This window comes from Myripristis murdjan, chromosome 4, assembly GCF_902150065.1.
Source record: "Myripristis murdjan chromosome 4, fMyrMur1.1, whole genome shotgun sequence".
Lineage (NCBI taxonomy): Eukaryota > Metazoa > Chordata > Actinopteri > Holocentriformes > Holocentridae > Myripristis > Myripristis murdjan.
The window spans coordinates 25,844,920-25,872,790 of record NC_043983.1 but is presented as its reverse complement, the minus strand read 5'-3'; the positions used below and the strand labels follow the sequence as shown (position 1 = coordinate 25,872,790).

General features: G+C 41.7%; 1 protein-coding gene across 2 annotated transcripts; it reads right to left on the bottom strand.

Moving 5' to 3' along the window:
• Nucleotides 1–78: 78 nt before the first annotated feature.
• Nucleotides 79–22,978, bottom strand: tie1 (tyrosine kinase with immunoglobulin-like and EGF-like domains 1). 2 transcript variants are annotated; one of them, XM_030050504.1, is made up of 24 exons: nucleotides 22,710–22,978; nucleotides 21,064–21,360; nucleotides 20,741–20,851; nucleotides 20,243–20,398; nucleotides 19,188–19,319; nucleotides 17,909–18,049; nucleotides 17,302–17,430; nucleotides 16,639–16,784; nucleotides 15,726–15,870; nucleotides 15,188–15,346; nucleotides 14,201–14,341; nucleotides 12,718–13,020; nucleotides 11,888–12,178; nucleotides 11,227–11,420; nucleotides 10,870–11,016; nucleotides 10,688–10,751; nucleotides 10,359–10,469; nucleotides 6,750–6,940; nucleotides 6,090–6,203; nucleotides 5,277–5,347; nucleotides 3,995–4,035; nucleotides 2,322–2,418; nucleotides 1,862–1,961; nucleotides 79–842 (listed from the first exon to the last, which is right to left on the bottom strand). In XM_030050504.1, exons 1-24 carry the CDS (start codon nucleotides 22,771–22,773, stop codon nucleotides 771–773), a joined length of 3,417 nt encoding a protein of 1,138 aa, XP_029906364.1. In that variant the 5' UTR covers nucleotides 22,774–22,978; the 3' UTR covers nucleotides 79–770. The 2 variants fall into 2 exon arrangements, with proteins under 2 accessions (XP_029906364.1, XP_029906365.1); XM_030050505.1 differs by lacking the exon at nucleotides 12,718–13,020.
• Between the last annotated feature and the right edge of the window lie 4,893 nt (nucleotides 22,979–27,871).

Below are 27,871 nucleotides of genomic sequence, written 5' to 3'. Positions count from 1 at the left end.
TATAATGTACAGTCTCACAGAGGGAATATTATACCATGTAATGAGATATTTGATACTTTGATACTGTGATACTTCTACGTGCTCTTTAAAAAAAAAAAAAGAGGGGCAAAATACATACAGTAGTAACATTCAAATGGCAGTGATAGACAATACAGAAAGACACAAATGACTTGGATACAGCTGATTTTAAGTGCTACATTGCATGTTTCATCTGTCCTTTTTGATCTGAACAATCTGAGAACTTGGCTGTTTCATAATGTGATCAATAGTGTGTCCTTTTGGCTCCTCATAAAAAGTAATCCTTTCTCCATTTAAGGCGTTGGAGAGAAGGTAAAGTCCAGCATTGACGCCCCACAGACCCTGTGATATGGTGCAGGAAGTCTTCTAGCACCGTGCTGTTCGCCACTTCCCCTTGTCTCTCAGAGAAAAGGGTACAGCATTGTAGTTTCTGTCACAGCAAGAAGCACAATGTTGTATCCTTTGTTTCTGGGATTGACCGATGGTGAAGGAGGCAATGATCCCCAAAGGCTATCCACAAATCCAGCTCTCCATCCGAGGCCACCCAGCCATCCTCGCGTCTTTCCTCCACCTCTCATACCTCCACACAGTGTCCTTTCACAGTCCTCTCTCTATAGCCAGGTGGTTTTGGGAGAGCGCCGCGTCCTCCTGTCCCGTCGTGGAGCTGCAGGTGGGTGGCAGTAACGCGGTGCCCAGCCTGGGGACTTCCTCTTGTGGCTACGTGGCGTGCTAGGGTCTGGGGGGGCTGGTAGTCAGGCCTCCTCTGCTGTGGCGTCAATTCCAGCGTAGGTGAAGTTCTCAAACAGCGCCATGTTCACGTAGGCCTGGAAAGTGGAATGAGAATAGTAGAATGTGCATTAAAATCAGAATTGAAATGTAAAGGCGCACTATGGAATGTTACCCAGGGTTGAGTTAAGCGAGCACAATTTAGGGTGTGTTTCATCCCACGGATAAGATCGTTTGGGGATGTGTGAATACACCAATTGCACTTGAATGTGGGACACAAGAGGCAGGCTGAGATCGCCAAGAAAGGCTCACTTCCAAGCAAACCTGCAGTGGTTTGTTTGCAATGAGAACGCATCAACTCAACCAAGCGAAACGACTCAATGTTTCCCTCTAAATGTAACTAAGAATACCATTCAGGTGTATGGGAATGTAATTTTTAGGAGATGGTGATGCAACAACAAACTCACATGCACACACACACAAACCGTAAAGCTGAGGTATGAACAGAGCTTAAGTATTTTGTCATTACAAATCTCTCTGTGGGAAAATCAAAGAGCTCTGAGGCAAATCAGTTTTCTGACCAGTGAGGGAACAGTTTGCTGGCATTTGTTTACAACTTTGGAGTGCGGTTCAATGTTGCCGAACCGGGGGACAAACGCGGCAGTTTCTCTTCTGAATCAGAGCAAAGCGAATGAGCCACATGTGTGAAAGCACTCTTAGACTCAACTGGCAAAAACCATGGTAATTTATCATTAAGCTGGGCTGAGAACCACAACCATCAAATTACGTGCTCATTCCACATTTCATGTTAGCTGAAAGAGTGCTCTTTTCAGTCGACCCTGCAGTTTTACACAGAGCACCTTTAACACTATTTGCCATGTCATTGGATTAAACTCTTCAGTTCTGGCTAGTGAGGGCAGTCTTGTAACATCCTGATCTGTGAAATGCTACAGTGGCAGTTAAAATTTAAATTTATTTAGGCTGATGGAAAGAGGAGATTGCATGCAACAATTATGAAACAAATTTCATAAACATCACATACTCCTGTTCCCACTAAGACTAGGTGAACCAGACACTTGTACAGTGTGATAGCTGTATTTTTTTTTTTAAGTCTTACCTTCCTGGCCTCCTGCATCCTGTTGAGCTGGACAGAGATTTGAGAGAATGGAGGTCTCTCATAGGGCCGATCCCTCCAGCACTGCCTCATCAGCTCGTAGCTGGACAGGGAGAGATATCCGAAAGAAAGCAGGAAAGAAAAAAGGAAAAAAAGACAGAAAGAAAGATGAGAATCAAGATGGTGGCGTGCATTGTCGCAGCAACACAGCGTTCTCTGATTCGCAGCTTAATTGTTCTTTTGGTAATTGTTATATGTCTTCCAAGTTGTCTTTTATACTGTTTTATTGTGTTTTTATTGTGTATTTCCTTTTTATTATTTCTGTTTTATATTATGTCATATTATCTTATGTCCTCTGCTGTTGGATTGCAGCAAAATTTCATTGTTTTTGCAAGGACAATTTAGGATATATCTTTAAAAAATGCTTCTAGCTTCTATATTTTTAGCTACGGTGGTTACTTACACTTCATCATCACAGTTTCTGGGTTGCTCCATCCTGTAGCCTTGGGGCAGTTTTTCATAAAGCTCAGCACAGGTCATCCCACAATATGGAGTACCACCTGAAAAACACAGGAGGAGGGGGAAGAGGGACAGGGTGTTCATTTTACTTCATTTACTTTTACAGAAGAAATAAACATTTCCAAGCACAGCAGGAAACACAGAGGTGAGACAGCAAGGGGAAGGTAGCAGGTTGAGAAAGGGTCCAGTCTAGATGATAAATGCATCTTCTAAAATCTGTGTTCGAACTCTCGCAAGTGCAGTTAGGCTTAATTTTAAGAATAAGATTAGGATTAAAGTTAAGGGTAAGGTTAAGGAAGAGTAAAGCATTACTGTGCTGAATCAAGTGCGCATACACGAGAGTTTCGCAAATCTAGGGCTACCATCTAGACACCACTGAAACAGTTTAGTGAAGGAGGAATAGGGTGGCATGACAATGATGATGATGATGATGATGATGATGATGATGATGATGATGATGATGATGATGATGATGATGATGACAAAGTTAATGAGCAGCAGGAGGAGAAGGATTGTAAGCTACAGTTCTGGCCAAAAAAAGGTTGCAATAACTATTCCCTCCAAAAGCATCACCATCGTCATCATTTTGCTCCCAGATCATCATCATCATTATCCTGGGCTTTTCACCACTATCATCATCATCAGTTCAACTGTGTGTGCAGAGCAAAAAGTAGGGATGGTCAATTCACTTCAATTCAGAAAACCTTATTTATCCCAACGGGCAATTCTAAAGCCAACACAGGAGGGAGGGAATGCCAGACTAAAATTAAATATTGGTATTGGAAATTTTGCCCAAAGTAACAAGTAGCATGTCAGATATAAAAGGAAATTGTCTTGAGTTTCTCATTTTGGCACACAGAGGCCTGTGATTCTAAAATGGTGACAGGAAGATGAGTTTTATCAGTTGTTTCATTCAGTGTCTCCAAATGCATGGTCCAAGACAACACTGTTCAGCACTCAGTATCGGTTGATAATATATATTAAGGCTCATGTGCTGTGTAACCTCCAAAAGGAATGAAAATGCGCTGCGGCATCAACTAATGTGTCTGGGCCTGGGTACAGGCTGTAGATGTGCACCTCTGCCATTCTCTGAGGAGCATGAAAGTTGTGGTTGAAACCGTGAGGTCTGCCTTGCAAAACGGCTTTGATCAGCATTTAAATCTGTGTCTATCTACTTTCTGAGAAAGTGTTAAAAACTGATTTCCATGGAAGAGCTCAGATATTATCTTAAAGACAGTCAAATTCAAAAGAAAAACACCTGAATAAAACCCCTCAAGCTCTATAAACACAGAGAGGGGTTGACAGGCTTGCTGAGGGCGCTGTTAAAGTTTTCACCAACTTTTCACATCATATATTAAATCTCTCTATGTATTTTTTTCTTACAGTGAATTATATTTCTTCTTCACAAGAACCACAGAATCTGGGGGTGATTACATAATGTTGCAAAGTGCTCCCAAAGTGCCTCTGCATGGAGAAACTCTAATTTTTCTGGCCTGTTAGCCTGTGGGTGGTATTTGCGGCTGGTAAAAACAAACAAACAAAAAAGGACTTGAACTCCATAAATTTGTCATGAGTGTAATTTGTGTAGAAGTTCACGGAAAGCTGCAGTCTACTTACCTAAGCTTACAATCTCCCAAAGAAGAACGCCGAAAGACCAACTGAGAGAAAAGACGAATGAGACAAAATGTCAGTAAAGAAGAAAAGACAAAGATAGGAGATGAAGAAAAAGAATCTGCGTCAATCTGAAACTGAACAGAAACATCAGCATTTAGAAATGACAAGTAAAATCTTTTAACTCAGCGGACTCTTTTCTTGATGATAATGGATACAATTAACACTTATTTAAATAGCATTATGTTACAATTGCCAATGTGCTTACAGTATATGGAATGAAACTTATTTTTTTTTCACATTTTAACTGCCTTTTATGTCATCTACACACACTCTAATCCCCCCCAAAGTGCTAGTTTTGGAGATTTTCATAGTATTTTCTATAGTACTGGAAAACATCATCACCCAATAGGACCCATAAAACTCATAGGTAAAACAATAAGTGCAGGGGTGTCAATCTTGTTTTTTTTTTTTTTTTTTATTATTATTATTTTTTTAAGAAACATAAAGTTTGATGCAGAGAACAAAACCACAGTTTGAAGCCAACAACTCTCCTGCCGACTGATTGGCCAGCAAAGTAGGTGAACCACCAGTGGTTTCAGATACAGCACCACAAAACAGTGTGCTGGATGATGTGAGCTGACAATTGTTTTTTTACCCCATCTGTCTGTCTTTCTCTCTAGTCATTTCTGTTCTTTTTTTTCTCCGTACAAGAAAATCTTGTTTACATCCTCCTCCCTGTTCACTCTGTCTCATATCTTTATAACTTGGACTCTCTCTCTCTCTCTCTTTCACACTAACACACTCTGTCTCTCCGTCTCTTAACAATGTTTACAACCCTCTCTTGTCCTGGAGCCAGCCTTCGCCCCTCTTCCGTTAGCTGTCCTTCAGTCCTCAGCTTGTTCTCGGCTGTGTATAAATAGGTTGTAGTTGACAGACCAACGTCTCAGTCCGTCTGCTAAGTTGTACCCTGGGTTTCCTGGTTGTGCTTATCAGTTTCACAGCACATTGTTATCACTCCACAAGTGACAGAGGGATTTTTGTGTGTGTATGTGTGTGTGTGTGTATGTATAAGGAGGGGGCGGAGGGGTCATGATTTGTAGTTTTCTGGGTAGGCATTTTTGTGTTTTTTTTATTATCTTAAGTTTACTGGAGGTTGAAATGATGCTGAAAGGCTTCCAGTAAAACTAAGCCGGAACTGAGAAGAAAGGGATCATGGTTATACTAATAAGTTACTCTTATTGGGATTAGATTAGATGTGCCTCAGGAATCAGGATGTGACACTCACACATCGCTCTTGGTCGTATACACGCTGTAGTTCAGGGACTCGATGGCCATCCAGCGTACAGGCAGCCTCCCCTGCAAGTCAAACAACAACGCACTGTCATTTTAAATTTGCTTGATGCATAACAAGGTGGTAGATGCAGCACTCGAGTTGCAGCCCTTTTTGAACAACACACAACTCAGGTGTCTCAAAGCCTGAAAAACTTTCTTTAACTTGGCTGGTTCTCTTCATCTACATCTCCTTTGTGATTGTAATAGATTAAATAAGTGAAATTGGTAGGGGATAATGGCTTTTTTATGGATTCATCTCATCAATGTCAAGTTGTCTTGATTGTTATCAAAACCTCTGCATTACTGGCTGGCTGTCAGCCAGGTAATTGCCTATTATACATAAAATCATGTTATTCTGCATGAATTTGTGTCAAATCATGGTAAACAATAACTGAAAATTGACTATATTCTGGTGTTTTGCAGGAATACTCGGAGATGCATGTTACTGTCTATGCCATGCATCATGGCCTTTTAATATATTCACAGATGAGCTCTGTTTTTGTCTTCAAAATTGCCTTGAAATGAGTGTGAATCTAAGTCTGCAACAACTACAGAAGTGATAAACAATGGTAGAATATCCACCATTAGTGCCCTGGAGGCCATAACCACTGAAAAGCGGAAAGGACATTAAAACAAAACAAAACAAAAAAACTCTCGTCTCTCAAACAACTGAACAACTGGTGTTGCTCTCAATGGGCTGAAAGCAAATATTCCAAAACCAGAATATTCTGAAAACAGTGCAACAATGCATGACCTCGCCACTCACCATGGTCTTCTTAACATAAACCTCCTCGCCACGGGACAGGCCGAAGTCTGCTATCTTTGCCACAAGATTGTCTCCTACAAGAACATTCCTGGCTGCCAAATCCCTGTGGATGAACTGTTGAGGAGAGGAGAGGAGAGGAGAGGCAGGAAAGAAGAAAATTTGACCTCAAACATGAATCCTTCACACAAATACACTGTCAGCCTCATGGAATGGAATATATAATAAGCTGAATAAGAGTTTTTTTTATGGGCATAATTTAATATCTGAAAAATAATCTGGTAACTTTTGAAACGTAGCAAAATGTTTCTCAAAATTGTTTGAACAAGTAATAACCTCTGTCAGTGTAGAAATTGGTGTATATGTCACACCCCTTATAAAATATTCACCAGTTAATGTAATAATGTAATGCAATGCGATAATCTGATATTATTACATTATAAAGGAACTTATTGCAAGTTGTATCACATTTCCAGACTTTTAGCAGATTGTTATTTAATTTTGAGAAGTTAATACACTGTAAGTTTATACATCATCAATTTGCTACAGGGCAACTGAAGAACAGATGTAAGAAAACTGCTCACTTACTCAATCACCCACACATACACACGAACAAATGCATAAGCGCCCACCCACACACCCACTCTCTGTCTCTCTTCCTACCTGTTTGTCGCTGAGGTAGTGCATGCCAGTAGCCACATCCACAGCAAACTGCAGGAGCTGCTGGGAGGTGAGGGTGGAGGCGGTGCCATGCTCCTTGGCAAAGGCCGGGTCAGTCTCCAACACTCGACTCTTCCTCAGGAAGTCTAGAAGATTCCCATAAGGGGCGTATTCTATGGCTATGTACAGGTAGCCTGGAAAAGACAGACAGATAAGTGGTTATAGTGAGCAATACAATAGGGGCAGTATTGGCCATGAGGACTTGACCTTGGGAAGAGAAGAGAGAGGCTGCAGTCGCCCCTTTAACTGTTTAACTGGGAGCCGCAACAAATGATATAGCAGCTGTGTTGCTATGGGTTCATCATTCTATTGAATCGAGCTGGATGTGATATTAAATAGAGCATATACCAAAAAATTACGTCAAAGTTTGGTTCCTCTGATCTTTCCCGTAACTGGGACATTTCCCTCATGTTCTTCATCTGTGGTTTGGTGTCTTTGGACAACGAGACATAAACTGTAACTCTGATGTCACAAGTCATGAGCACTGTTAACCTGAATTCAACAAAAGTAGCAGCAGCAGCAGCCTCTTACTCACCCACAGAAACAACTAACAAAGATTGTGCCTGCCACCTGTACAAGCAGTTAGCAGCTTAGCTGGACTCCCACAAGAAGAATGTATTTTTCTCCCCCAAAAAGTATGTGACCATGGCCTTGGCTGCCCTGTCTGCAGGGTCCCGGAGAGAGACCCAGCAGCAGCTGGCCCGGGGCTTGGGCTTCAACAGTTCTGTATTGACACAGACAGAGGTAGAGCAGGCCTTTCATGAAATCCTCACAGAGCTCAACCAGATGGCTGCAGGAGATGTAAGTTCAGGAACTGCTGTATTTGCAAATAGCAGCTCTCAGCTAACCTTCAGCAGGTCATGAAACATTTGTTCTGGCTGGAAGGGTTTGATGACAACTTCACCAACACCAAGGAGAGTACCACCACTACCATCAATAAGTACATCGATAGGAATACCAACGTGAAGACGGACAAACTAATCAAACAACTGGATTGTTTCTGTTTGGATGTTCCTCGTCGGCCCACCAGAAAAAACCCAACCAGTTTTTTTTTTTTTGTATGACTTGGGGTAGAACACTGTTGACTTATCCATGAGTTTGCCTTTCAATCATTATTTTCCAGTTGTTATTGTCTCTGTTTTTGTTGTGCAGCACTTGAAGACACTAGAAGGTATTCTTCGATCCTTTCTTTATATTTACAAAGAACTCTAGGCTCAAAGATCTATGATGAACAAAAGGAAGACATTCATCACCTACTATGACCAGGCAATTTCTGCTTCGGTCTTCCTCCTGCCTTTCAACAGTTTCTACACCACGCTACTGATGTTGTCAGATAATGGTCTGATTGTGCTGGAGGAGGTCGTTGCTCAGAATAAAACACATAAGGCCTAAGTAAGGATAAGCGAGGACCTGCTGTTAGTCAGTCAGTGCAATGCTGTATTCAGTGGCAGCAGAGTTAGTGTTGCAATCCTACTCCATGGCTGGTGCTGAATAACCTAAATGAAATGCTAAACTCAATGCTGAATGCCCTGTGGACAGACCTAATTCTTATGCAGGTATCTTGTCTATCTAAACAGTGAGTTTGCTCCAGGTCTGCTAGGACTAAGATACAGTCAACCGGGCAAAGGTGTGTTAGCACAGACAGAAAAACAGAATAGATTGTATGAATAAATACAGTAACTGAAACCAGAAAATACACAGAGCAGAAAAATCCCACAACATGGCCTCCCCTCCACATGCACAAATTAATAGAAATTAAGGAACAGCTTGTGTTACTTGGCAGTGTGAGGGAGTCTCTTTGGTGCAATGCAAGAAAATGTTTTCCTTTCTGCAATAAAAGCTCTGGACAGGCCAATTGCACCCGGACAAATACACCACAGTCATTGCTTGCCGGTCTGGGTGCTGCCTTATTTCTCATGTAGGTCATACAATGTATTTTTTCCCACACTCCACATAAAGACCCCCTATTCCCTTAAAGATGTGTTAAGTAAAATGGGAAGGCAGATGTGTTTGGTGCTGCAGCAGATTTCAGCGGCATTTCAGAGAAGGTAAAGCTTGAGAGGGTTTCTCAGGAAGTACGCAAGCCGATTGCCCCTGAAGGAATCATCTCTTCCCTCAAGCTTTCCTTCCTTCCTTCTTTTCTCACTTCCCTCCCTCCCTACTTTCCTTCTACCTTCTCTCCATCATTCATGCCTCTTTGTTTTCGACCTTCCTTCCTCACGTCTGTGAGTCCTTCCTCCTATCTGGCTTCTTTCTCCCCCTCCTACAATTCCTCCATTCCACTTTTCTATCTGTTTATAGCTTGCATTGTGAACCAAGCCAATCTAGACCCTAGATGAGACTAGAGCAACACCAGCTGCATATGCTGCAAGGACTTATTTCTGCTGCGCTCCAAAAGAAGTGCTGGCCTCTGCATCGAGGTCCAGCCCCTTTATGGCTCTTTTCACAGATCCCGCCACAGAGACCATCCTCTTCATAGGCAAAATTTTCAAACCAAAGGCATGGGCCTGACCACTTCTCCTCAGTAGTTATTCAGCAACCATGGGCCAACACAATAAAAGTGAAAGGAGTTGAGGAGAAGTGAACTGGGAAAATGTTGCATGCCACCAAAAATAATAATTCACTCATGCTGGTTTCAGTGTCAAATTGTTAGGATTTAATGTTTAGTGTAATAATGTCTTGCACACCAGCAGACCCCAAACAATGGGGGAAAAAAAATCTTCACACCGGGTGAATTTCACAAGATAGAGTTAAACACAGATGTAAACACACTAGGGCAAAGGCTTGCAAACCTGCACGATCTAGCACTACGCTGACATGGGACGAGCAGTGAATAAGTCAGAAGTATAATTTTCAAGGATAATTTGGTTTTGTAATCTCCCCATTGATGCACTTTCCATGCTAAACTTCCTCTCTCATATGTTATCAATTCTAAATCAAACACAAGCAATTGAATTATTCCGTGTAAAAGCCATCGGATGTGGCTGGGAAAAATGATACTTCATGCTAAGAATTGGGTCCAAAGAAACTTTAAATAAACAGATATATAAATGCCGCAGCAGTTTGCTTGTGTGGCATATGGACAAGGCAAACAAATGTGATAGCGCAAAATGCTCCTGGCAGAAGAGAGATGTTTAGGTTGGAGACACTCTGGTGCTGTCCAGGTGCAGGTCAAATGAACGTATCTATTTGGATCGGGACTGGGGAGAATTTAACCTTTTCATGTACAGTACTGCACATTAAGACCTCAATTATCAGAGTCAGGATCCTGTAGAAATCTCTCATCTACAAAACAGTTTCTTGTCTTACTGGAGGCATGCAAGTCATTTGGCCATATGGCAAACGGCACGTTTAACAGAATTTGTGATGGAAGATTTTGAATAGGTATACATTTATGGGCAATTTTACAACAATTGAATATGTTATTTTACAGTTTTGCTCCATTCTGTCCCACGTCAAATTGAAAATCATCATCCCTGCTTAAGGTAACACTGCCGTCATTGCTTTATGCATGTAGGTATCCATAAGGGCCACTAGGTGTCGCTCACTCACCTCTGTTCTCACAAGCTCCTATGAGGTTGATGATGTTGGGATGCTGGCCTAGTTTACACAGCACCTCCAGCTCCCCTGCAAAGTCTCGGTGGTCATTCTCTGAGGCAAACTCTGCAGGAAGATCAGCACACACAGCATAGTTAAGTAAAGTGCAAGCAAAGCAGATTTGGCTTGCTTCTTTGAAATGAAATTTTCACATCAATGAGAGTGTGCACTGGGTGGGATTTTATTTGCTCTGTGTTATAAGCTTGCTACATCCATGAGTGAGTCTGTGTGTTTGCGAGGGCATACATGGATCTGTGTGCTCACATACATATGGTAGAAGTTACCTTTCAGCATCTTGATGGCAGCACTCATCTTGTTGCCGTCCTTCTTGATCATGGCTTTGATGACCTGGTTTTGAAATTGTTGTTAGCCCAAACATTTAATGCCTAGTACAAATGAAAACAATTTGATGGTGACCATAAGATAGAAGTATATAGAAAGCAAAAAATAACTAAAAATTATTTACCTGGCCAAAGTTGCCTTCTCCAATGACATCTTCAAACTTAATGTCCTCCCACTCCAGGATTGGGTAGGTGAGGGGCTCTGGGGTGGGCTTGGGCCTCCGTGTCAGGGTCAGAGTCCCTGAATTAAACTGCAGAATAGTCTCCTCACCCTGGAGAATAGACCCAAGTTCAGCAATGAATACAAATATATTAAAGGCATCTCAAGCAGGAATTTCTCTGAATAGATTTTAGCCTTGTAAAATGAGTTGTGATATTAGGCATCATTCCATGGATCCCGTTGAGCTTTAGAAGTAAAAGCAGCCTAAAAACACTACTACAAACAACATTAGGAAAAAATGTTAGTGTGTACAATATCTCACCGATCCTGACTGGTAGGTGAATGTGCGTCGACGATTGAGCAGGGTCTTGCGAATGAAGAAGAGGGCCAGCAGTGCCAGCAGGATGGTCACACAAGTGACGGTCACTGAGCCCACCACTGCGACCAACAGCTGGTAACCCTCCCCAGCAGGCCTCGCCACCACACCCTGGGTGGTCGGGGTGAAACTCTGGACGACTTGTTTGGCAGAGAGAAGGGGGTTGGGGTTGAAGAGGGAGGATGGGGAGCACGGTGGGTGATGGTGAGAAAAAAGCATGTGGTAAGATGGAGATGATCTTTAGAGAGTAGAGATAAATAGGCTGTTCAATGTGCATGAATAATTATCCTAAGGAAATCTTTCCTCTGTGGGTGGCCATGCTCAAGGCCAGCTGGAACAAGCCTAATATTATCTCAAAGTATGGTAGAGATTTTCCATTCAGAGATATTTTTAGCCTATGAGGGACCTAAACTTATATCCAAGAAAACCATTAAGACTCATCCAGAGAGAGAAATTCAACTTCTTATTAATTCCTTTTGAAAAGACTAGCCACTCCATGACTCCCACATGGTAATGTTGTGTAACCCCATAGAGGAAAGGTTTAGAACATTCTGCGGTGCTGATGCTGGACAGAAGTAGGTGGTGGAGACTATAAATGCCAACTCACCATCCCCTTGAGTCATCGCATGAACAATCTTGCTCCACTCTCCTGGGACTTTGGAGAATGCCCTCACACGGAACTGGTAGAGTGTACTGCCATTGAGTGCTGTCACGTCCTTGGTGGTCTTATTCCCATCGTCTGTATCCACCCAAGGGTGAGGGCTTCCCTGGCCGACTGGCTGGTACTCTATGACATATTTAACAATGCCTCCATTGGGATCCTCAGGGGGCTGCCACCTCACCTGAACAGCTGACACGGACAGCGGCAGGGCCTGGACGTTGCGTGGTGATGATGGGCCTGAGGGACGGAAAGATATCTCAATGACATTCAGTCTTACTCAGAGAAAAGTCTTACAATCATCGACTAGAAGTTGACAGCAACCATTACATTACTGTTGAACGGTTATGTTTTGCATCATGTCTGCATTGCCTGAAAAAAATACAAAAGTAGTATATGTTCTGACACCTGAATATCAATTTCTAACCACTTGCTGAATCCAAACAACATTTGTGGGCAGGGAGAGAGTCAACAAGCAGCCAGCATCCACCAATCATACTCTTTGCCTGACTGTTTAAAGGAGCTGTGGTTACTTTTCCCATATATTTATTCTGTGTTATGTATGCATTATTGGCAATAAAAGCAGACACAATATGTGAACTTATATATTGAAAGATATACCCAAATGCATTGTCACAACAAATGCCTTGAAAATGCTGCAATTTTTTTAAAGAGTGTAGCCACTTTGAGGAGCTTCATTTGCCACCCTGTGTGTTTCTGGCCAATTGAATGTGCTTTCCCAGAACCTGTGCCTAACTAAGAAGAGAAGTTCTAGTTACCCTGGCTGTTGATGCGCAAGGTGTAGGGCTTGGAGGGCGGCCCCTGGCTGCCACAGTTGATGAGGCGCACCACTACGGTGTAGTCTCGCTGGTAGTCCAGGTTGTGGAACTTGGTGGAAAGCACATTGAGCAGGGTGGTCTCCTCACAAAGTTTCTCACTTCTCTCCCCGAAGAGCTGCACTAAAAAGCCGCTGGCTGCACCTGCACTAGTGCCCACACCGTTGCTGCCAGGCAATCGCCAGCGAACAGTAGCATTGCGGCCTTCCCACGAGCTGATGTCAATCTCAGGCCGAACTGTGGGCTCTATAGTGACAGAGAACACTCAGTCAAGATGAGCTGAAGGGATTTACAGCTCCTTTTATATTTCTCCTTCCTAAGTTAGTCATAAATCTTCTATTCTCCTATCCACTTTTGTGTTATGAGTTTGACCTGTTTGACAGGTAAATAGTTTATATCATAGTATCATAGTATCCTTTGATGTAGAATTGCCTTTGCGTCATTTGTGGTTTAGAATACAACTTCTAAGTCTCTTGCCCATGGCCTCAATATGTTCTCTGGTCCTTCCCAAAAGCACAAGAGACAATGAAATCAAAACAGACTGTTACAAATTGAATGTGAAAGAGGCCAGAGTTCCCTTACAAAAATAACATTTGAAGAATTTTAAAAGTAGAAGGTCTTTCTGGCTGAGACAACACCATCAGTATCCCTCTCTGATATACGCTAACAACACTTTGATGATTTTTTGAAAAGTATCAGTCTAAAAAAACCGACCTCACCTTGACAATACACATTTTCTAACCCACGTCTTGTCAAAGATTTAAACTTACCAAACCCATGTAGTGGGGGCTGTTCTGATCACAATCCACACACAGGCTAAATCCTGTCACTTTTCCATTTCAATTACTTGCTCCTTCCTGTACTCACACACTCACAAACTCACATACTCTCTCTCCCCTTGCACCACAGACAGCATGGAATAAAGCCCCTTACTCTTGTGCCTGATTACAGGATGTTCAAAGCCTTAACTGGTTTTATGATTCTTCGCTGACTTCAACAAAGGCCAGTTGACAAGGCTTTGGTTGATATTCTTTGCTTTTATTCTGAGGAATCTACATCTTATTTTAGCCAAGCCTCAACCACAGATATCTTGGTCCCTTGGGGTGTTCTCTATATTTTACCCAAGCTTGCGTTGTCAGGTCATGTCTGCCTACAAAGGTCAAAGTTGGCTCACTAAGACCAGGGAAAATCACTGCTCAGAAGACATGATGAAAAACGATCACCAAGCTGCCCTAACTTCTAAACAAAAGATAATTGTGCTTCTAAAAGCACTACATGTGATTCAAAACAGTGATATTTGTGTTCCTAGTGCAAACAACTGCTCCCAAAGCAACATTTCCATTTAAATACACCCTTATATGGTATGTGTGCTATCCATGCTTGCTAGACGGCCCAAATTAGCAGCGGCTGCCTCTTTGACTCTTACCAGGACAGTCAGTCTCTAACATGGCCTCTGGCCCTGGGGCCCCCTCTCCTCCTTCCCCAGGACGGGTCAGTTGTACCCGAACATGGTAGCGTGTCGATGGCTTCAGGTTCATCAGGGTGATGGGCTCTCTGTCACTGTAGACTGGCATAAAAGTGAGGGTAGGCTTGGTTAAGATTATATTACAGCTGCTTGATCATACACAGAATTAAATTTGGATTACCTTTTGCCCAAGGCATGCATTAGTAACAGCATCATAAAAATATAATTTAGCAAAATGCATTATTAATGTGTTTTTTACACATATTATTGTTTGGAGAATCCTATGTTATTAAGCAGACTAAGTACAGCGATGACAGTCCAGTCTCTAATTTCTTCATTTCTGCAACTGGCCAGGCACTTAAACTCAGTGGGATATGACATGTACTCCTTCTGGTGGAGATAAAAGGCTCTACAAAGAGAGGCTTTGGTTACTTGAGCTGCAGAGGGCTCTAAAAGATATGTGGTTGGGGTGTTTCTTTGAAATAAATATAATCCACTTTTGTCCATCTGTGCCAGCATTTCCATTGCAGCGCTTATCGGTCTTGGAAAAAGTGAATTTTCAAGTCTGTACATCTATTTTGTTATGATTTAGAGCTATAAATGGAATGATTTTGACATCGTTGCAAATATATAAATTTTGTAAATGGACTGATAATCTTTGTGTGTATTTAGGGGTCACTTACTTCATCATAGTGTGCCGTAATGCTGGTCATGGCCAATTGCTGTAATGTTTGTTTTTACAATAAAATAAAAATTATGACGTGGCATAAAATGGTGCAAGCCTGTGTAAGAGCCTCTAATGGCTTATATACCTATATACATCATTTGATTCCATTTTTAATTCATTAACTTTCATTTTTATTTTACATAATCCCTGAATACTTACTGCACGTCAGCTGAAAGAGGTGTGTGTGTACTGGTCCACTGTAACTGTCTTTGCATGCTCACCTATGATGGAGGACCATGAGTCTCCATTTGCCATGGGCTTGTAAAGGAGCTTCGTGGAGATGATGGGGCCGTCACCTCGGTAGGAGTCCATCGCCAACACCACAAGCTGCTTGCTCCTCTTCTCCAGCAGCTTGGGACGAGTGGTGGGCACTGGGGGCTCTGAGCAGGCACAGGGAAAGATTTCACCCACACTGTAGTCATCACAAATTTTCTGTGATTGCTGTCCCACCCAAGAGAGGAATTGTTTGAGAAAACTCTGCAGAACTCAAGGGGATTTCCACAAGTGCTTCTTCTGAACAGACAGATTGAGACAATTAAAACGTATTTTCTTTGGTAACAAATTTGACAGAAGAATTCAGAGGATTCCCCTTTGTTGCTTTGGCACACCCATCTGCTGTAAATGGACAATAAATTCATCCTCTCCTCTATTTGAATTACATTAAAAGTATCTTGTGATATGAACAACAAGGAATAACATCTTAGTTTTATTCATAGCACATGCAGATATTATAGCACACAAAACCACACACATTCTGACCTTTGACAGTGAGGTTGAACTTGCGGGAGTCCTGGCCTCCGTTGGTAGAGACCCTGCACTCCCAGAGCCCTGCGTGTTCGGCGCTCAGGCAAGGTATCTCAAACTGAGCTGTACTCTTATTTGAGTCCATGGTTGTGCGAGAGGCCTGCGTGTAACATACATAACACAGTGCATAACACACCACATTTCCATTAGTTTTTCTGCTTTCCTAATTATGTCCGGTGCACCCTGACTGTGTGCTAGGAAGTATTAGTTGTCTTAAGCAACATGAAGAATGTGTTTATAATGAACACCATAACCCCACAGCCCGGTCAGCGTTGGCTAGAGCGCCATGTTTACCTAAAGGAAGAACTTTAAGAACAAATTATAGCCTATTGTCTGTGTGTTTAGCCCAAACCAGTGCCAGATGGTTTTGACATGAATGTCTTCACTCTGAGATTTGTTTTGTTCCTGTGGAAAGGTCTGGGACGCCTCTTTATCAGATTTTTCTAACATTGAGGGAACAAGGCAGAAAGAACAACACACAAATTGAACTCGTCACTTAGCAAACTATGTTAACTGCTGCATTGCAGAGCGATATAGTCTTATCTGGTCAGCCCATTGTGTTGCTCACTTCCTCAAAGCTTTACTCAACCTTGAAGTTATTAGCCCAGCCTTAAAGGCACAGTACTGCTCAATATCTCACTTAGATTCCCATTAGCAGACGAATTAGGAACACCTAGTCTTCCTGGGGTCCATAAACAAACTTGTTGATTTTATGTAACCAGCTCAGTTCAGATATTTTAGGCATTTAGCTGGGGCTGTTATTCCCAGTGGCTTATAACAAATGAGCAGATAAAGAATCAGTGTCTTCCTCAATGCTGCTTTGACCCACTGGCTGCCGACTTATGATAACAATTTCTTGTCTTCCCACCTTGAGCACAGTGCTGTCCAGCTTGCGCAGCTCGATGCTGGTGTGGCTGGGCAGGGGGTTGCCAGTGGCTGAACACAAGATCTTGGGACTGGAGTTCAGATTCCACTCCAAACTGCTTCCCATCTCCAGGATCTGCGGAGCCCGGTCTGAACAAGGAGATGAACATGACATAGGATAAGAAAAACAGGAGGTGGAAGAAACAGAGTGATGTGTGAAATGATGTTGAAGGCCGACAGCAGAATGAACATATCGACAGACACCTATATATGAGTTGTTTTTGCAACAGTATGTTTCAAAACTATGTAATGTCCCAGCAAATATTTTGCCATTGAATAGATGTTGATAAGACAAACTGCATCGATGCTGGAAACATGATTAAATGGGGCCAAAATGAAACTTGACACTATGTTTGTGCTTCATAATTGATACCTTTACCATTTGCAAAATCTGAGTCTAAGTACCTTTCTTACAGCAGTTCAAAACAGATTACATTTCATTTTTTATGTACCATTATGTAATACTGGTTATGGTAATGGTGATGAGAAGGAGGAAGTAAAGCTAGAGGAACAAATGGAAAAGAAAAGCTCCAATAGATGATAGATGATAGATGAGGAGGAGGAGGCAGAGCAAAGGTAAGGATGGTATAATTGTGACAATACCTACCTGACTTTTCACAGTGCTGTCCCCTCCATCCTGTGGGACACTGGCATCCACTGAAGCGGTTGCAAACTCCTCCATTCTGGCACTTACAGCTCAGCCGGCAGTCTGGCCCATACATGTCATTATGGCAAGCTGAAAACAGAAAGCAGATTATTGCAGAGTTTAACTCAAAATGACATGTGTGCTAAATGACAAATTCGGTCCATGGGGTGAGAAAATTCCTTATTCTTTCCAGTACATTTTCATGTTTCAGGAGTTTTCTCAGACAAATGCCAGCATCTTTAGACTGATCAGTGCTTGAGTAGTATCAATAAAATTCTTGAGACAAGCTAATTTGCACTGAAGTCATCAAAATATAAGATTTTTAAACTGAGCACTTTAATGACTGAAGGATGGATATTGTTCGCAGTTGAGTGACATAAGAATACTATCCTTCCACTTAAAGCATAAAAAAAATTAAATGATACAAATGACAGTCTAAGAAAACCACAACAATGTATAGGAAACACACAAATCTGTTTTTACTCAAAGAAAATATAGCTTTAGTTCCAATGGATTTCCTTCAGAGACAGATACATGAGATGATGCACAGAAACCATAAAGGACTCACGCATCTCACAGTGTCTCCCAAACCAGCCGCTGGCACACGAACAGCCATAAGGGTCTGGTAGACAGAAGCGAAGCCCCTTACAGTCCAGCCCTAAGCCACAAGACTCCTGGCAGTTTCGGCCAAACATTCCTTCTCTGCAGGCTGGAAGCCATTAGAAAACAAGGGATTATGACATGTGGAATTTTGTAATAAATAAAATCATTCAATTTTGCTCCACCATGACCCTGACCCTGCTTGCAAAAACAGGTCAATTTAATGGTATAATGGTAATAGCAGTAATTTAGTATCTGTGGCACAGTGACCGTACCACACTGATTTTATCACATTGATTTTTACTATACGGCTACATCTCACTGCACTGCTTACAGCATGGGAAAGGATACATACTCCTAAATATGTTTTCATCAAGCAAGCATGTTGACAGCTATAGGGAGGCAGGCAAAATGCACACTGTGAAATGATGACTGACATTTCCTTCAGTGCCTACCTAAAGTCATACTATAAAACCTCTAACATTAAATCAAGATGTTATGTAGACTTACAGCACAGGCAGTAGCCAAATTTGGCCTAAGTGTAACACAAATCCAATATCTCTATCACTGAGCATTGCCTGAAGGTGCAAATGATGCCTGGCCAATTTTGTAAAATAATTTTGTATGCAGTCACACATTCATGTGTTAGAAAATACAGCAACTTTGATTGTTACCTCTATAGAAATATCTGACATCTGTATGTGTAAACATCTGCCTTGGAAAAAGAGCCTGACCCTGGAACGGTACACCAAGCTTGCCAAGAATCCAAGTAAAGTTTTCAATGTCCAAACCAAGTGTCTGGACTTTTGTGTGTCGCCTTTTGAGCAGACACAGCCTACTGCGCCGCTGGTGCAGAGCCTTGTCAGCAGGTGTTTACATGTGCAGAGGCGAGACATTTATAAAGAGATAACACTGTATAGTGGGTCTGGTGAAGTGCGGCTGAATGCAAAATTAAGATGATCTTTCATATATTTACATCCATATTCTTCATGGTATGCATGTCCTATGTGTATCAAAGTGTGCGTTCTCTTGTTTCATTTGGGGTGGAGCAACAGTGAAGCAGAAATACAGTGAGCAGACTAATTATTACAACTTGAAATTGACAAACATGAGATTAACTTGGTGTTGATGACACAACAGACCGATAACTGTTTGGGCGTACAGACACACATCAACACACACATCCCCACAAAGACAAAACAGTCACTGTCTGTCAAACTCTCTCTGAGCCCTACACAAACACAAACCTGTCTCACACCGTGTCCCCATAAACCCTGGAGGGCAGATACAGTCTCCATCTGTATCATGACACATTCCCCCGTTGAGACACTCTGGACAGTCCATGTCACAGTAAGGACCCCACTTCATACTGGGACAGTCTATAAAAAAGAAAAAACAAATCTTACTGTACCAGAGCATTATATTACATACAGAATAAGCAAGAATTCCATGCATTTTACTTAATATCCTCAGGTGTGTGTACACTGAATATTCCTGTGTACAGTGCTGTCTTTTCACCAAGAGGGGCCAGAGCAGAGAAGCAGCAAGGAAAGAAGATCCTTAAGGATACAATTTCAAAGAAAAAATTACAAACCTCCAAGGTGTCCAGCACCACCAGGCACAGGGTTTGGGTCAAATCAGTTTTTTTGCACTCAGTTCAGGAAGTAAATTTAATTGAACACTGACACTGGGCAACCCTTTCAAATACATATTATACTGTTTACACACTCACTGCATAAATGATTGTGATGTCTTCCTCACATTAGGTTGCAGCCTCTTTTGCACAATCTACATCTGAATTGTATCAGTGCTTAAAAATATATATTATCTCCTCTCATCAGTATACTTTATCAAAACAGCAAGCATGGAGTTGCTTTATTAGGTAGTTACAGAGATGGACAGTATACTGCCCACTGTGCATGTGCATGTGTGATGTCTCTGTGTGTGGCTGTGTGCAGGTGTGTTTCTGTTCAAACTGTGTGCACGCCACATTACAAAAATGCTACATCTTAACACATCATTTAGTCTCATATTAAATCTACCAGTGGAATGAGATAATCCTACTTTTTTCCAGGGCAGTTTCACTTGTTTCAGGAGTTTTTTCTGGGAACAAGTATAAGTATGTTGAAACAAGGCAGAATAAGGCAGATCAACCCACTACTATCAAGAAAATGAAATGTTATTCAAGCATATTCTGGGAAGAGGTAGATAGCGTTATTGCATCTGGGATTTTGATAAAACTAAGATTGTAAGACTGAATATGAGACAAAATCACTTTTTTTCAGTGCACGATTCAACATACCTCGTACAATCAGCCTCATCCAGGCTCCCTGAAGGGGGCTGTCCCCCACATAGCTGGCGCTGTAGATGCCTTGGTTGGCATAAGCTGCATTTTCCACACTCAGCACAGCAGTGCTGTTGGTCACATCATTCCAGTGAGTCATGTAATAGTAGTTCCCTACACACAAAGCACATTGCAAAATTCAGTATCATAAAACAAAATCATTGTTGATAAATTGTTAAAACAGAGTCCTTGCCTCCATGTCCATGTTCATGTCTACTCTGTTTTAGTGTGAAATTTTCCTTGGATCCGTTTTTTCAAACCCCAAACCAAAAATAATGTTGAATAATTACTCGAGTCTCAAAAGACAACAGCACTTTACTCTTTATTCACTGTTCACTGTATTTTTACTGTTAGTTGAGTCCTGTTTTGTCACCAGTCCATTGTACTTCATTTTCTCCATTTTGTCTCACTCCCCTGTCACCACACATGACCTCTACACTGGTAAAGTTGGCTCACCGTTGTATTTCCAAGTTACATCTCTCTTTTGGGTGCTGAGGAGCTGCATACTGAGGTGAACTGTCTCTCCCTTGTTGGCAGTCAGTGTCAGGTGGGCTGGGACAAAATTTGCTGTGACAAACACAGATCACAAGCACATGAATGTCTAGAGAAGAAACATTATGCATCAAACCACAGAGGCAAGGTATAAGTTTCAAGTATGTACAAAAAAAAAGGAGGGTCATCTGTGTAAAAATCTCTACGTATGATGAGGTTACAGGTAAGGTATGGCGTCAAAACAGGAGGAGTGTGTAATTGTCTGCACTCTTGGCCTCTGGACATACCTCTGCCAAAGTTGTTGATCATCGTGACCTTGTCAAGCGGGGCAACCTCCTGAACGGTTTCACAGTAGAAGATGCCAATGTTGTCCAGCTCACGGAAGTCTGTGGCCACTACTTCCTTACTCCTGGGCCTGTGCAACTTGAAATTGGGTTTCTTGGGAATTATGAGGATTTTGTTGTCTTTCTTGATGTCCAGGTCAATCTGGGCAGGCTTGCGGTCACCGTTGATGCAAGAGATGGAGAAGGAATTGACGCTGGTTGCCTCTGCTGTGGAGATCATGGTCAAGTCCATCACAGCATCTGTAGGAAGTGGTGTTATATTTGAAACAGCTGGTCACTCTCTTATATAAAGCGGCATTTTAGCAATCATAAGTAGCATTGTTGGTTATGCACAACACAAACTTCAGCCTTGGACCCAAACTGAGTCAGTGTAGTTTCTCCCTGGTCCCAAAACCCATCAAAACATATTGGCATGGAAAAAGATATGGACCCAACTTGTAACTACTCTGACAAGTGTAGTTTAACATGTGCAAGTGAGTCATAATTCACACAGGAATGGCTAATAGGGATCAAGGTTAAGAGCTATAGCCTACAACAAACAGCAACCAAAAATACTTTTATATGTGTGATAATTCACTAATGATAAACATAGCCTGGGTTATGAACAAGTTGTTCGACTGTTTTTTGCGATCAGGGTTAGATCTGTCTCAGCATCTGACGTGCCACACTGGTTATTCTCCTTACAGCAATGTTCAACCATGTGTTTTTTTTTTCTTCTTCTTTTTCTTCCTTAGTTATTAGTGCTTACTTTATTACGAATGATTCCAATGGATTTCTGTGCAAATCTTATTGTGACACTTAAACTGTATAAATAACTCTGAATCAATCACCTCACTGATCATCATCTCCACACCGTGCAACTTGGCTCGCATACAAACAGCAGCAACAGCAACTCAAGACATGCTGCAAATCTAATATTGTCAGAAACATTTCACTGGATTGGCTGATTGCCTACAGCATGACATCAACACCTCCTCATTTTCCTGACTGCAGCCCACTCAAAAATAGTCTACAGTGTTAAAATTCCTGCACATGATGGCAAAGAAATGGTTTGCATCCAGTGTGTCTCCGCAGCAGTAAGGTGGTGCAATTTTGACCTCATGCAACGCATCACATATGAAATAAAAACTGTGATTTAACACCGTGAGGACATATCCAGTGAACACATGACATTTTCCAGCACTTTGCCTGTAGCGGATTACCTAATATAACATTACCAGCTACTCCAGCACATGACTTTAGTTCACGCACAAAAGGCTCACAGTTTATAGGAACTTAAGTGCCAAACTTAATAATGACAGAGAAAACTTTATCAAGCATTCCTGCTCGCTGTTAATTCAGCTCCAGATCCACAGAACAATGGCAGGAAACCGGGATGAGCTCCTGTTCTCCCCAAGGGTTCACACATTACACTACAATCTCCAGTTCTTTTTTCTTTAAGTGAAGTGTGAAACACGTAGTAATCAAATAAAAGAGTAAAAGACGATAAAGTAGCGGATACTTTTAAGGAAGATGTCTAGAAGTATATACATAAGTCACATTTCTGATGCCACCAAACTACATTTAAAGAAACAAAAAGTTCCCCTTACCGGATAAATGGATTAGGAACACTACATACACCCACAAAATCCCAATCATATTTGTAATCCTCATTGGCAAATAGCGGTCTTTCAGTCGGTTGCCACGGAGAAATACTCTACATCCACAACGGTGACGCTGCGTCACGACAAGCGGTGCGCGTTTTTACGCATAACTTGGCGAGTCACTCAACGCGCCGGTCCAGGTGTAGAATCCCTCCGTTGATTCTCTAATGATCATATAATTATTCCGTATAGTTTTCAAGACGGTTTCACGGTGCCTCACACTAAGCACAGAGTTGGAGTTGTGGAGAGGCTCAGCTTTCTCTGGGTGGGAAAGGAAGGAAGAGCGTCACCAGACAGCGGAGACTGCTGGCGCTCTCAGCCTCCCCGATCCGACCAATGTATTTATGAGTTTAAACTTTGTCGCTTTTTGTTCCACATAAAGAGCCGTGGCCTTTTTTTCTCCATTATGATCTCTCTTAATGCTTGCCCCTTGACAAAAATGACTATTCTTATAATGAAATATTATCAGGAGCTTGCAGTGTGTACTATTTCATAGTGGGATTATATGGTCCTTAGAGTGCTTTATGGGTTTTTCTTGACTGATTGATTGATTGATTGACTGTTTTTGAGTCTTTTGTGGCACTGAACTAACTTGTCCGCAGGGTACTGCAGATATTGTTTATAGATTTGTAGTGGTTTTTGTCCAGCATTCAAACATGTATTATTACAGGATTACTTTTCTTTTTTTTTTAAGGGCCATAGCACACACTTACTTTTTGCAGCAAACTGAAATAGCACTGGGATTTACTGATGTTAAACAATTAAAAACACACAATGCATGTGTCTTATTATGCAGACAAGAGTGTATTCAATCAAAGTTGCTGTTCATGCCTGGAGAGTGTATTCAATCAAAATACAGGACGTCCACGGGCGCTTGTGTGGCCTAAGCCTACAGTGCACACAAGCTTCTGAGCTGATACCACATTTTCATTACTGTCCCTGGCCTTTGATTTACAGTTGAGATAGCACACCAAATGCAGCAACAGCTGGTATTACTGTAAGTTTTGCCAAATGCAACAGCTTTGTTCTTTCACTTCAATGAGTTGGGTAGAAAACCCTGCAGCTTTCATGATCAGTTGACTCCTTTCTCTGTTATAGTCCATCAGCCTCAGGAAATGATGAACAATATGCTTGTTGTGTCTATTCTGTCATTTCAGTGCCGATCTTTTGAAAGTGCCTTCACAGCCTCACTTGGAAACATTCAGTCAGAACAACCCTACACTCCCCTTTTTCTTTTTTTGTACAAACTGGTGGGCTTTGCCATAGCTGATCTGATGTTTTCTTTACGTTTCCTTGCGGCCTTAGACAATTGACTTGAAGTTGACTCAACGTCTTATTGTTTGAGATTTCCTGTTTTCAATTTCAGGAGCTTACATGGTTTTCTTCAGGCTACAAGGAATATTCTATTGGACGTTTAATTACGGAAAACAAAGAATGAAATATAATTATTCTTGGCTAGGGTCACTAATACCTTGACATACTATCATGAATGCAACTCATGTGATATCCTGCCCCGTGCAACATCAAATGGTGTATGAGTCATAAACTGAAAACTATAATAAGTGGGAGGAGATGTCATGGTGGCTCAGTAGTCATGGTAAAACAAAAAAAGCAAAAATGGCTAGGTTGGAATTGTTATGTCTTCAGATCACATTGTTTCCATTTTGATCCAGTGCAAACAGAGCACCTTGGCGCCCATTGTAATTGTCTCAGGTCTGTATGGTCCCTTTGACCTGTTACTGTGACCTGAGTGGCTCTGGACCTCTGTACATGTTTCACAAATAATTAAAAGGGGAAGAGGACTCATCACAAATGAGAACAGTGATACATACTGAATCTGCACTGTTAACAACAATGCCAGGAGTGGAACGCTAACTACAACCTTGCATTGGAATTTTAATAACTACTGCAATTTCTGCACTGTGCATAGTTGAAACAGAATCCATATCCTCCTGGTCTGCAGTATAACAAAATGTAACAAAGCGTCCAGACAGACCGGTTGATGTCCACGGATCAAATTGACGCAATTTCTGGTAATTTCTGCAGACTGAAAGCATTTTGAATTACAAACTGTGTTGTGAATGAAGTTGAGGGAAACAGATGAAGAGGAGAACCATAGAAGAATTGCAAAAAGACTGAGGACAGAAAAATGGTGCATGCTGCAGACACAGCTTGGTGGAGCCTCTTGGATAGGAAGCCAAAAGGGAAAAGACCAAATGCTGGGTCAACACAGATGCTTCAGCCTCTGGCTGTATTAGGTCTCTCAGGAGCCAAGACCAGGGGTGTGTACTTTTGAGTGTTAGCGTGTGTGTGTGTGTGTGTGTGTGTGTGTGTGTGTGTGTGTGTGTGTGTGTGTGTGTGTGTGTTTGTGTATGTGGTGTGTGTGTGTGTGTGTGAGGTTGTTGTGAGGGGGATATGCAGGGTGGAGGCACAGCTCTGTGCTCCTCAGACATAAGCCATTGTGTCCAGAAGCCTTTGTTGTCCCGTAGTAATTACTATCAAGTGTGTTTGTTATGAGAGCGATGGCTGCTGATTATTGTGCTTGCTTTAGATGACACTTCCAGACAAAGACACGGCTCTCTGTGTCTCTGGGCTAGGGTCAAAAAACACAATATGGCTTCCAAAGCAAGGTTAACTACCTTAAAACAAACAATCCAAAATACATTTGCTGCTATCAGCTTGCTGAAGATCTGCTGAAGATCAGTTGCTGTGCTGTTTGTTATGCTAGAGGCATGATTTGTCAAATGCCTTTTCAGTGATTTCACAGACGGCTGCAGCTGTTGGCATATTTTATATTTCAGTTAGCTTACATAACATGAGGTATGATTCTTCTTATTAAGAATCTCAAGAGTGTGCACTGCTGCAGATTGTTGTTGCAATGAACTGGCTCGGCAGATAGCCTATATTCACACTAATTTCATTGTTTTTTTGTTTTTTTTGGGTAGTGATGGGCAGGGCCATGTGGCTGGCTCTTGTAGCATGTTGGGTAAACCTCTCAACTTTTCAAAATGGTTGCCAATCCAAATCATGTTCCTCTCAAAGAAAATTACATTATAACATCTGATAGAAGTGAGAACACAGGTTACCAAGTTGTAGATCCAACAGGTAGACATTCTTTCTGGTGTCACTGTAAAGCAAGACCTGAACCGTTAAAAGTGGATTATTTATTCTAAAATGTAATCTCTGTAACAGTCATAATAGAGGTAAAAGTAGAATGCAAGTATACAGTATGCTGCACAGTACGCAGTGTGTGCAGTATGAAATAACAGTGCAGATGAGTTTGTGTGTGTGTGTGTGTGTGTGTGTGTGTGTGTGTGTGAAATGACAGGAAGGTGCAATGCTTTGTGTGGAATGCAATTCAGTATCTTGGAAGAAATTCTCTTTTAATGTGATTTTAATGTAAGGCTTATCTTATCTTGCTATAGATGTAAATAAATGACTGTCAGTAAAACCTCATTTTTACATTGCTGTCAGCTATTATAAAATGATTCAGTGACTTTTATTTTTGTAATGTTGCACAGAACCTTAGCAATGTTAGATAGTTATTGTACAGTCTTGAGAATTGTTATATGATTAAATCATTCTTAGCTGAGTGTTTGACATATTTTAGCAACTTGAAGACCACAAGTGCTCCAAAAGTACTTTATCCTGTATCCGTAGTAACAGCCTATATTTTTTATATTTGTGAAAAACTTTTTTCACAAATGCTACGGAGAAAAATGATAATGGACAGTTGATAGATGATGGGGAAATGCCACCTTAAATGTGTCAAGCGGTGAATTTACAGCGACACGTTCCCAGGCATGTTTTAGTGGTTTCTGACTTTTTGTTGTGGTTGCAGCGGAGGAGGTGGCGATGGCAAGGATGGGGGTGGCAGTGTCTGGAAGTGAGACCGGCCTGAGAGGCGGGAGGTCTTTGAGACTTTGTGAGAAAGTTTGTATTAAATTCCCATTTCCCCTCATTGTGTAGCGAGCTGGCAGGACTCCACACGCACTGATCCTGCTGAGCCCTGGGAGCCTAAGCAAGGGTGTCACTCACACCTCTCAGCCCCCCTGAGACACCCCCACTTCCCTCACACCCCCCACCCACGGCAATTACATACCCCTGACCCCTATCCCACTATACCTCATGTCTCATGATAAGGAAAACCTTCCCAGGGACCGGGGAGCACTTAGAGTGAACAAGGGAGAGACACACAATTAAAGTGTGGAGGTGTGTTTGGAAGCGTGCATAATTACAGTTGTGTGTTTGTGTTTGTGTGTGAGAGAAAAAAGAACAAGTGAGGGGGTGAGAGGCTGGGAGAGATTGCAAGATAGTGCATGTGCATGCAAGTGTGCGTTATTGGCACAATTTACTGCTCCTTTTGTAGATTAACAAGTCGGATTTCCCTGGAGATAAAAAAATGTTCAGACTCTGATAATCCTCCCGTGTTACTGCTGTTTAGAGTCTGATGCTGTTTACGCTCTTGTACTGTCTGTCTGTCAGCTCAGTGTTTAAAAAACAAGAAGACTTCCAACACTAGATGGTGACAGCCTGACAGGTCTGTACACTAATAATGTCAGATCCACGTTTCCTGCTCAGGTCAGTGGAATAAGGCGGTCAGCAAATCATTTTCCAATGGAAGTGGCGCCTGGCCCTACTTTTATAAAATAATAAACTAAGGATGCGTCCCATTCCACAAACTTGCACACTTTTATCTGCCCTCGCTCACTCTCCTTTTATCGTGTGATTGCAACTAACTGTGCATCGATTCTCTTTGCTGTTTCTACTAATAGTTGGAACACAGAGACCCCAACATTTGATCTGTCTGGGTAAAAAAATCCCCTAAACTGAAGTTTTCCAGGTAAAAAATGCAATTCCAGACCAGGAGCTTTCTTTCTTTCTTTCTTTCTTTCTTTCTTTCTTTCTTTCTTTCTTTCTTTCTTTCTTTCTTTCTTTCTGTCTTTGTCTCTTTCGTTTGTAATGAAAATGCAGACTAGGTCATGATGAGTGTTGCATTTTCACATTACATTCTTACAAACAAACATCTTTCTTTATTGAGTCATACATGATGATTTATTTATACATGATATACATAATCCATTTCCCCAGCTGTTTCTGTATTTTTC

Coding starts and splice junctions, on each gene's coding strand:
- tie1 (XM_030050504.1), bottom strand. CDS start 22,773: ATGAGGATTACAAATATGATTGGGATTTTGTGGGTGTATGTAGTGTTC. Junction 20,852..21,063: donor GATCAACAACTTTGGCAGAG/GTATGTCCAGAG, acceptor TGTTTGTCACAG/CAAATTTTGTCCCAGCCCAC. Junction 6,204..6,749: donor ACTACCTCAGCGACAAACAG/GTAGGAAGAGAG, acceptor TCTCCTCAACAG/TTCATCCACAGGGATTTGGC.